At 33.5% G+C, this 12500-nt stretch overlaps 1 protein-coding gene across 22 annotated transcripts in view; it reads left to right on the plus strand.

Moving 5' to 3' along the window:
- LOC106883233 (ras GTPase-activating protein nGAP) overlaps positions 1-12500 on the plus strand; it is a 567079-nt gene that overhangs the window by 244369 nt on the left and 310210 nt on the right. For all 22 annotated transcript variants that reach the window (XR_016237793.1, XR_016237794.1, XM_089339023.1 and 19 more), the window contains one exon: positions 10343-10446. Coding sequence is in view for 20 of the 22 variants with exons in the window: in XM_089339023.1 (XP_089195149.1) it covers positions 10343-10446 (104 nt within the window). In the remaining 2 variants the exon portion in view is untranslated. The remainder of the gene's footprint in view (positions 1-10342; positions 10447-12500) is intronic.

Raw genomic sequence — 12500 nt, forward strand, 5'->3', positions numbered from 1 at the left:
GCTGTTGAACTATTACAAAATTTGTCTGACAGTAGAGTACATCTCCTCTATCACATAGATTTTTACAAAATCCATTTGACAGTAGAGTACATTTCTCCTATCTCCTATGGACCATTACAAAATATTTTTGACGGTGGAATACATTTCTCCTATCTCCTATGGACCTCTACAAAATCCATTTGACGGTGGAGTACTTTTCTCCTATCTCTCATAGACCTTTACAAAATCCATTTGACAGTGGAGTACATTTCTCCTATTTCCCATGGATTTTTACAAAATCCATTTGACAGTGGAGCACATTTCTCCTATCTTACATGGATCTTTACAAAATTTAACCATGGAGTATAGGTCTTTTATCTTATACAGATCTTTATAAAACTTCTTTGATGGTGGATTACCTCTCCCATCTCTTGAGAATCTTCACAAAACTTGACTGATGGTGGAGGATATCTGTCATTTTACATGGATACACCCATTTACTGAACATCTCACTTGAAACAGGCAAAACATATAATGAGAATACAAAAAATGAACCTGACCGCTCTCAAAAATTAAATTAAAAAAACAGGAGGAGTAAATATCCTGGTCCGGTACCAAATTAATCCCAAAATCTAAACAGTTTGTGCCAGGCATGAGACCAAACATCCTTGAAAGTTTCATCCGAATCCATCCAGCAATTCTTGAGATATCTTGTCATGGACAAACGAATATGACTGAAAACAATACATCCACCTCTGCTAAGGCGGAAGTAATAAAAGAATAACGAACTTATTGTGTACAGTGTTCAGGTGCACCACAACCCATTGAATAAAGTAGCTAAGAGTGCATGAACAGCATATAGAATAATGCACAGGAAGTGAACAGTGAATGAGTTGTTTTAAAAAGAAAGGTGTGGGTGTCAGGCCTACTGTTTTTTGGGGAGCATGGAAGGTCTGAAGGATGTAGTGTCCCAACAGCTTAAGAACTGATGGCGGTACTTTATTCCATGCTTCAGCGATTGTGAGCGTCAAAAGGTGTTTCTGAGAGTCATGGGTGCAATGTTGTTGTTTTTTTTTTCTCCTTGATTTTGTAAGCCTGTCCAATATAATTCTAAATAGACGATGTCTTCAAATGAAACGAGTTGGTTATTGTTGGAATGTCTTTGTTCATTGGTCAGCTGGATCACAGCAGATCTGGGACTGAACAACAACAACAACTACTACTACTACTATGAACTATTTAAGACACCTCCGGTTGCTTGATTTGCTAGACATAGTAACCAAAAATCAAAATCCTTGCTTACCAACCACATGGTTTCGGGTTCAGTCCCACTGCGTGACACCTTGGGCAAGTGTCTTCTACTATAGCCTCGGACCGACCAAAGCCTTGTGAGTGGATTTGGTAGACGGAAACTCAAAGAAGCCCATCGTATATATGTATAAGTGTATATATATTATGTGTATGTATATGTTTGTGTGTTTGTGTTTGTCCCCCCCCAACATCGCTTGACAACCGATGGTGGTGTGTTTACGTCCCCGTAACTTAGCAGTTCGGCAAAAGAGACCGATAGAATAAGTACTAGGCTTACAAAGAATAAGTCCTGGGGTCGATTTTCTCGACTAAAGGCGGTGCTCTAGCATGGCTGCAGTCAAATGACTGAAACAAGTAAAAGAGTAAAAAGAGTATTGTAATAAAGGGCGGGGAAATACATTGACTGACGTAGTCTTAGCTACACTATGTCTGAATAAAATACAGGATGGGCAAGACTTGAATGTCTTTGATCAGATTTCTGTATAGTCACAACTGATCTAGGGGAGATTAAACGATAACCACTTTAGTTTTGTATCATTATTATAAGCAGGATGTCATGTTTGCCTGAAAAGCTAAAATTACAAGAATAAAGTGATTTAATAACAGTCATCATCATCGTCATCATCATCATCATCATTTGATGTCTGTATTCCATGCTGTCATGGGTTGGACAGTTTAACAGGATCTGATTAACCAGAGGGCTATGTTGGTCTCCAATGTTTCCTTTAGTAAGGTTTCTAATGCTTGTTTCTTTTCTTTTGTGGCACCAGCACCAGTGAGGTCATTGAGTAACTTGCAAGATAGGACCCCTTGACAGAGTGTGGATGCAGTATTTAGGGAGGTGGCTTTGTGTCAGGTGTAGAGCGGTTAGAATATAAAAGAAAAACAGGAACAAGTACCTTGCTGCTGTGTAGGCACACACACACACACATGTGTCCACACACATGTGTCCACACACTTATGTATATCAAATAGGTGCAGGGTGGGTCTGTGGTAAGAAGTTTGCCTTTTAAGACGGTGAGCTGGCAGTGAGGGTTGGTGACAGGTGGAGCATCCAGCTGTAGAAGTTCTGCCTCCAGCAAAATTCTGGTCCCCCCCCTCCTACCGCCAAGCAAGCATGGAAACGTGGGTGTTAAAACGATGATAAGGATGATGATGCTAGCGGGTTCAATAAAATAACAACCCAATCCACATGGAGTGGTTGGTGATGGTCATGTGAACCATACCGAAACAACAGAATAGGTCTAATAACAACAAAAATGGTCGTTTTTTTTTTTGTTTTTCTTTCTTGTTTCTTTTTCTGTTGCTGTGTGGGCCAGATGATAGAGAACTGATAACTAGGTGACAAGGCACTGTAAAGAACAATCCCACATAGGCGCAAGCAGGCATAGAAAAATGGTGATAAAAGAAAAATGATGGTGGTGATGGCGGTGATGCTTTTGCGTGCAACCAACATCAAGAATATCTTAGTATTTTGCACGCTCAGTAGTTTGTTGTCAACACGAAACAGTAAATTTCTTTGATTTTTCCGGCACCAAATAGAGTAAAGATCTTCTGGTTGATACAAAGCTAAGATAAAATATATATAAATGTACATGCACACACACACACATACATATACATACATATATATATATATATATATATATATATATATATATATATATAGATAGATATATATAGATATATATATATATATATATATATATATATATAGATATATATAGATATATATATATATATATATATATATATATATATATATATATATATATATATAGATATATATATATAGATATGTATATATATATATATTGATATATATAGATATATATATATATATAGATATATATATATAGATATATATATATATATAGATATATATATATAGATATGTATATATATATATATTGATATATATAGATATATATATATATATATATATATATATATAGATATATATATATAGATATGTATATATATATATATTGATATGTATGTATGTATTTTATGAAGGAGTTCTAAGCTAAAATGTTATTTCATTAAAAGTGAAGGGCACTGAATTTATTTTGTTTGAAACCAAAGCACTTAGAATCTCTCTCTCTCTCTCTTTCTCATAACTTGGTGACACCCTGACCACGCTCTAGGAGGGTATATAAATATATATATATATACACACACACACACACACATAGAGGCATATATGTGCATATGTGTGTGTGTGTATATATATCTATATATATATATATATATATATATATATATACATTCACATACAGACAGACACACAGTGTATATATATATACACACACACACACACACACACACACACACACACACACACATATATATATATATACACATACACATGCACACATATATATGTGTGTTTAAATATACACACATACACATGTATCCATATGTGTGTATATATAGACACACGTATGCATATATGTATGTGTGTGTGTATACATTTATATATACACATACACATGTATATATATATGCACATGTGTGTGTGTGTATATACACACACACACACACATATAGATTATTGATTATCATCTCGCTTTGATTCTAGAACATAATATAAGGAATCAAAAATATTAAATCTAAAAGTTTGTTTCAAATGTTCTATACCTCCACCCACCAACATTTCTTCTCATCATCATCATCATTATTGTTCTCATTACTACTACTACTACTACTACTTCTACTACTACTACTACTACTACTACTACTACTACTACTACTACTACTTCCATTGTCCTACCAATCATGTAATCTTTAAATTTTCCACATGGCATAACAGATCAAATGAATTGCAATGTCTTACGTGTCTTATGATTAGCCATCAATACATAATATCCATAGCAACGGATCATTTCAGAATCCCACCTTTTGCTTCCATCTTCGACTATATTGAAAAAAAAAAATAAATAAATAATAAAATAAATAAATGAATATACAAAAAAAAATTAAATGGTTTTTTTTTTCCTCACGTTTAACTTTTGTTTTTCATTGATTTTTTTTTCTCGTCTCTTTGTGATTTAATAACTCATTTCATCACCATATCATGAAATGAAATAAAATTCATCGAATATCGAATAAATCTTCTACTTTGTGTGTATGTGTGTGTACGCACGTGCATATATAGATTTGTGTGTGTGTTTATATATATATATATATATATATATATATATATATATATATATATATACACACACACATACACTTATATGTGTGTATGTATAAATATATATATATATATGGATTCTTTCTATTTTGTGTTGCTTCTATTTTAATATTTCATATATTGTTAAAATATATATATTTCCCAAATATATTGCTTACCAAAATAGAATAAAAATAAAATAATAATAATAATAATAATAATAATAATAATAATAACAACAGCAATAATATTAATTATAATAATAATAGTAATGATATTAATGATGCAGTACCAGGCAGTGGCTCTCATGGCTTCTGATCTTAACTGATTGGAAGTGCTATCATGTACATTGTTTTGTCTTGGTATAAAAAGATGGGCTACAGCAAATATTCAATAGCACAGATTTGCTTGTCAGTTGTTTGACCTTAACCAGTTGAGCATGTCCCTTAGTGGCTGACAATATGTACATCTCTGATCATGAGCAGAAGTAGTTGGAGAGCATCATAGCCATGTGTTGAGAGGAATTCTTTAGGGTTTGAATAAATCACCTTTGGAAACATGGGTGTTTTTTCAACATACATTGCAGGTTTCTGTGGCTAATAGATTCTTTTATTCTTTTACTTGTTTCAGTCATTTGACTGTGGCCATGATGGAGCACTGCCTTTAGTTGAGCAAATCGACCCCAGGACTTATTCTTTGTAAGCCTAGTACTTATTCTATCGGGAGGCGAGTGTGTGGTGGTGTTTTGCATTTATAATGAGATATTCTTTTATTCTTTTGCTTGTTTCAGTCATTTGACTATGGCCATGCTGGAGCACTGCCTTTAGTCGAATTAATCAACCCTAGACTATTTTTTTTCTTGTAAGCCTAATACTTATTCTATTGGTCACTTTTGCCGAACCACTAAATTTCGGGGACGTAAACACACCAATGTCGGTTGTCAAGCGATGGTGGGGGGGACATACACAGACACACAAACATATATATATGTATATACACACACAATAGGTTTCTTTCAGTTACCATCTACCAAATCCACTCATGAGGCTTTGGTTGGCCCAAGGCTACAGTAGAAGACACGTGCCCAAGGTGCCACACAGTGGGACTGAACCCAGTGCCTGTATAAATATATACAAATTATAAAAATAATTAAAAAAAATATGTAGTAAAGTACTGTTTCTACTTTGCAGATTTTCACCTATCACCGGGGGTTGGTACATATCACCTGTGATAGTTGAGGGGTTACTGTATTTCCCCTATTAGTTCCATACAAACCCTTTAGCACTTAAAACAGCCATATCAGCCTAAATATTCTCTCTGATTTATATATCCAAACTGACCAGGTCTTGTCTCTCACTTCAATTTCTTTATTGCCCACAAGGGGCTAAACATAGAGGGGACAAACAAAGGGGTTAAGTCGATTACATCGACCCCAGTGCATAACTGGTACTTTATTTATCAACCCCGAAAGGATGAACGGCAAAGTCGACCTCGGCGGAATTTGAACTCAGAACGTAACAGCAGACGAAATACCGCTAAGCATTTCGCCCGTTGTGCTAACGTTTCTGCCAGCTCGCCGCCTTCTCTCTCACTTCAACCCTACGATATCTTTCTGAAAATTAAGTTCTCTCCTCAAAATCTCAAAGCCGTGAGATAACGCATGATTAATTCAAAACTAAGTGAATTAATAAGCATTACATTTGACAGAGTCATCTGCTAAAGGGTTAAACCAGTCATGTCTAGCCAAAATATTCTGTCTATTTTTATGCTCATGCATGTTCAGATCTGGCCTCTCACACCAAACCTACAATATCATTCTAAAAATTAACAGTTAAATCATCAGAATCTCAAAGCTGCAAGATAATGCAAGATTAATTCAAAACGATGTGAATAAATAAGCATTACTTTTGAGAGAATAATGTGAAGGCTGAAGGGTTAAAATAGTTAATGACCAACTTTATAGATCTTAGGCAGTTTTAATTGGAAATTCACAGCAATAAACCTAAGGATTGGAATCACCAATTCTAAAGAGTCATTACTAAAATATTCATGTGATTTATTTTGTTAGTTTATTTTTTGTTCTGTTTTTTTTTTGTTTTTTTTTGTTTTTTAATGTTATTTTCTTATTTTCAATCATTTATCTAATTTGACTTTTTTCTCTTTTGTATAATTATAGCTTGATCTGATTTGTTGTATTTGATATGTATTAGAGATTATTTTAAAGTGCATTATGTGTATAGAGATATGAAGGATAAGAGGATAGATGGATAGATAAATGGATAGAGTAATTGATAGCTTGATGGATAGATGGGTAGACTGATTGATAAATAGACAGATAGATAGATTACATTCATATATAAGAAGATAGAAATATCGGTAGATAGAAAGGTTGATAGGGGTACAGGTAAGTAGATAGAGATAGATAGATAGATAGATAGATAGATAGACAGACTGATAGATTGTTTGATAGGTAGATAAATCGATAAACTGACAGATTGCTTGTTAGATAGATAGACTGATAGATAGACAGATAGATAGATAGATAGATAGATAGATAGATAGATAGATACATTTCTTTTATTAGCCACACAGGGCTCAACGAAGATGGGACAAATAGATAGATAAATAGATAGATAGGTAGATAGACTGATAGATAGGTAGACAGACTGATAGATAGGTAGATTGACTGCAAGATAGGTAGAGAGATTGATAGATAAGTTGTTTAATAGATCAATGGACTGTTAGCTAGATAGACTATAATAGATAGGTAGGAAGGCAGGTAGGTGATTTTTATGTGATTGCCTTTACAGTGATGTGCTTCCAATACCAAGCTGGTATATAATTTATTGGTGTTCATTATTGAATACAAATGAATGCCAAAACGACTGAAGAGGAAAGGCTAGCTGAGCAAGTTAGCTTCAAAAACAATAAAAAAAATGTAATATTCTTAACTTAAGCTTCCCTCTAGAATGTTCTAAATACTTTTTAAAAAAACCATTAAAGAAAATGAATAAAATCACGTAGTTTTACCTCATCTATCCTCTGGTATTTACGTGTAATTAAATTTAATTTCTTATAGAAAAAAGATAATTTGTTCCCTGGTAAAACAAAATACGAAGGGATGCTGCAAGAGTTCCTGACTTTGGGTAAAAGAAAATACAGGAGGATCAATTAATTATGATTTTATTCAACATATTCCCCTCTCAGATTCACACTGTTATTGCAGTGGTCCTTCAGTTTTTCTAAGCCTTGTAAAAGAACTCAGAAGGTTTGACCTCCAGCCAAGCCTTTCACGATACCCTTAATGCCAGAATTTTTTTCAGTACCTCCTTGTGTGTGTGTGTGTGTGTGTGTGTGTGTGTGTGTGTGTGTGTGTGTGTGTGTGTGTGTGTGTATATATATATATATATATATATACATACACACACACACACACACACACACACACACACACATATGAAGGGGTGCTTAGCAGTGTCAACTTTAAGGTTGTATCTTGTGAAATTTATAGTTTAGAGTCTGTGAAATGACCTGTTACCTGTGTTTACTTTATGTATATTCCAGTATTATGTATACCTGTCGTGTACATTATTAATATATAAGTGCATGTGGATGTATGTACTCATATATAAGTTTATATGTACATGTGAATTGATTTAACTAGATCACACACAACATACATGCACACACACACACATGCACACATGAACGCACATATATCTCCTTACACACAACACCAACACATACACACACACACACACACACACACACACACACACACGTGGCACAAGTGGTTGTGCTCAACTGATTAAGGTCAAACAAGTGACAAGTAAATCTGTTGTATTGAACAGAATATTTGCTGTAGCCCATCTTTTCTGCCAAGATAAAACAATGTACATGATAACACTTCCAATCAGTTAAATTATTATTATTATTATTATCGTGTATGCTTGTTGAAGTGTGTGAACACTTACTTGAATTCAACCTACTTGGGTAGGTGACAGTCACATGACAACAACAAAATATCAGCAACAAGTGAAAAAAAAACCTCATTTACAATATACATCAACAATTGTTGCATTTATCACCATCTTTCATCCAAATTCACGCAATAGTTATACATTTTTTTCTGATATTTACACTGGAATAATTATTGCTAATTATTGTGTACAACAGACATAGTTCATCACCCATTTCTTTGGATTCTATAATTTGCTGTTTGATACTTACTTAACAAAAATATTTTGGATTGATTTGGTTTTTTTTAGCAGGGAAATGTATTTGTGTGTGTGTGTGTGCTTGCATGTATGAATGTTATATGTGTGTGTATATATGAATGTTTTATATAGATGTGTTTGTGTATATGAATGTTATATATATGTGTATTTGTGGGTGCGTGTGTGTGTGTGTGTGTGCATATGTCAGTGTTATATGTGTATGTGTGTGGATGTTATATATTGTGTGCATTGTAATATGTATTATATATGCGTATGTGAGTTTTATATATATATATATATATATATATATATATATATATATATGCACATCATTTACGTCATAAGAATTTAGAAACTTTGAGAGATGTGAAATAATTCAAGTTCCACAGTCTAAAATGTATTGTATATATATATATATATATATATATATATATATATATATATATATATACATACATACATATATACATATATATATATATATACATATATATATATATATATATATATATATATATATATATATATATATATATATATATATATTGTTTGATAGACATCCTATCCCTCTTTCTCTCTCTCTCTCTCTCTGTTTACTACTACTTTTTTATAGCCTGCTGGGCAACTTTGTTGTAATAAATGTAATATGATAATTGGCAGAAAAGATAAGTTCTGGTTTCTTATATTTACTTTAAATTCTAAATCTTAATTTATTCATCTATTTGCTTATTCTTTTCCCCCTCAATCTTTTTTTTTTGTCATTAAAAAAAAAAACTATGAGAAAATCTGAATTCTGCTCATATCTCAAAATATTTCCCTGAAGATATAGTTCTTACATAATTTGTTACGTAAATGTGATGTAAGGATTATTGAATCAGCTGTAGGGATGAATATATTGAAATGTCATTGATCTTGTTTTTTACTGTTCTTTCAAATGTGTGTGTGTATGTATGTGTGTAATTCAAGTAGGCTGATGGTGGTCAGTTTTGGTACAAATTGTAGTTACTGATATAAAAGAATTATCATATCACTGTAAGGTTTGGACAATTCAGAAAATGTCATTCTTTGGAAAACAGAGAAATTTAGGAAAAGACATGGTACAAATCATTTTCTGTTTCCCAAAAGACTTTGTCTGAGATAATGAGGATCCTTCTTCCCTTTAAACAATATACAAACTTGATTTTACTTTTATACTTGTATGTGTGTGTGTATGTGTAGTAAGACATTTGATACTCAACCACATGATCCCAGGTCCAATCCCCACTGCATGGCACCTTGGGGAAGTGTTTTCTACTATAGCCTTGTGCCAACCAAAGCATTGTGACTGGATTTGGTTGATGTAAACTGAAAGAAGCTTGCCATATATGTATGTCTGTGTTTGTCACCCACCACAACCGGTGTTGGTATGTTTATGTCCCCATAACATAATAGTTTGGCTTTTAAAAAAATAAGAAAAACTGGGGTCAGTTCATTTGACTAAAATTCTTCAAGACATTGCCCCATTCTGGCTGCAATCCAGTAAAAGTAATAAATAAAAGACGTATAGATGTATGTATGTGCATGAATATGTGTGTGTTTATTTGGTTGTATATTGTTATTATTATATTTTACTTATCTTTTATTCTATTTAAATCTGTTTTTTTTTTTTTTTCTTTTGCAGCATTTTTTCACAAAGAAAGGATTACGCACCAATCTGAAAAGAACGAAAAGTGTTACCAAATTAGACAGGAAACGGTCAGCTTCCAATGTCTGTGAAAGGGAAACGTAAGTGTCTCTCTCACTATTCTAAAGCCAGTTTCACTAAAACTTATCCTCGTTCTTTTGAATTACAACAATTCTTTCCATTACCTTCAGCTTCTGGATTTAAACAGATGAAACTTAGTTTTCATCCTAGTCTTTTACATGAAGGCATGTGTTTTGGCTTACAGTCTTCAGCTCAGGATTGTAAGGTTGTGAGTTCAATTGCTGGCGATGTGTTGTGTACCATTATGATGAAGATATGTTGTGTGGGCGTCTCAAAGTTATGACATGGTCATCACGGAGATATGATGTGTGAATATCACAGAGATATGCTGTGTGGATATCACAGAGATAAGATGTGTGGACATCACAGAGATATGATGTGTGGACATCACAGAGATAAGATGTGTGGACATCACAGGTATGATGTGTGGACATCACATAGATATGTTGTGTGGACATCACAATGATGTGATGTGTTGATATTAGAATGATGTGACGTGTTGACATTAGAAAGATAGGATGTGTTCACATCACAAAGATATGGTATGAACCTCAAAGTTATGACATGTGGATATAACAAAGATAGGTAATTGGACATGAGGGATGTGTGAGGACATAACACACACACACACACACACACATACACACTCATACACATATGATGGGCTTCGATACAGTTTCCCTGTACCAAATTCACTCACAAGGCTTTGGTTGACTTGAGATCATAGTAGAAGACATTTTCCTAAAGTTCTGCCCTGTAGTGGGATTGAACCAGAGACCACTTGGTTGCAAAACAAGCTTCTTAACCACACAGCCCTGCTTGCATCTATTTTGTTTATCCATTTTTTCCTTTTTTTTAAAATTTGTTTTATTTAATTTTCACATCTGACATTACAACAATTTTTACACTTGAAAATACTTCAAATATATATCTAATTACCTTGCGTTTTGATTCACCTCAATTTAAAGCTTTTGTTTGTCATTTCACGACAACCACCACCACCACCACCACTACCATCATCATCATCATGTATTGTTATAGCAAATACATAAGTGACGTTCAAATGTGTTATATTAGTAAAATAAATTAAAAAAAAAGGAAACATTAAAAACAAAAAAACACATCAATTTATATTTGAAAAATATCTAAAGTGGCAAAAATTAGAATCATGTTTTTATCCTGCTTGTAGTAGTAGTAGTAGTGGTGGTGGTGGTGGTGGCAGTAGTAGTAGTGGTGGTGATTTTAGTGGTAGTGGAGATGGTGGTGATTGTAGTAGTGGTGGTGGCAGTAGTGGTAGTGGTAATTGTAGTAGTAGTAGTAGTGGTGGTGATAGTAGTAGTAGTAGTAGTAGTAGTGGTGGTGATAGTAGTAGTAGTAGTAGTAGTGATGGTGGTGGTGATTGTAGTAGTGGAGATGGTGATGATTGTGGTGGTGGTGGCAGTAGTGGTAGTGGTGATTGTAGAAGTAGTGGTGGTGATGGTGGTGATTGTAGTAGCAGTAGTGGTGGTGATTGTAGTAGTGTTAGTTACAACATTGAAGTTGTCATTACAAAGAATTCTCAAGAACTTGTCAGAACAATAATGTTTCTCTGATATTTGAACTTGAAACAATAACAGCATGAGGTGGAATGGGAAAGAAAAAAAATCTATAAATGACATCTTTTGTCAAGGCAGTACTGAGGTGAGTGTTACCAAAATTCCACTGCCACACATCCACATACCTACCCCTCCCCTCCACACACACACATTGCAAGTCTTGTAACTTGATAGCTGACTCAATGAATTCTACACATTTATTGGTCATGGGAAGAATTCGGTTCCATTTCATGGTTGGTCACAAGAATTGATTTCTATTTTGCAGTGAATAACAAAATTTTAAAAAATAAAAAAATTGCAAAATAGATGAATAAAATAAAAAAATAGAATAAAATAGAAAAATTGAGTTTGCCAGTAAATTAAAAATTGAAATTGGGTTTTAAACCTTCGGCTACCATATTTGTGTTGAAAAACTTTGCATTTATTTTAATTTACATCTTATTCCAATTCTCCTTCTTCTCCACTTCTTTTTCCAATTC

The sequence above is a fragment of the Octopus bimaculoides genome, chromosome 21, assembly GCF_046866305.1.
Source record: "Octopus bimaculoides isolate indiv1 chromosome 21, ASM4686630v1, whole genome shotgun sequence".
Taxonomy (NCBI): domain Eukaryota; kingdom Metazoa; phylum Mollusca; class Cephalopoda; order Octopoda; family Octopodidae; genus Octopus; species Octopus bimaculoides.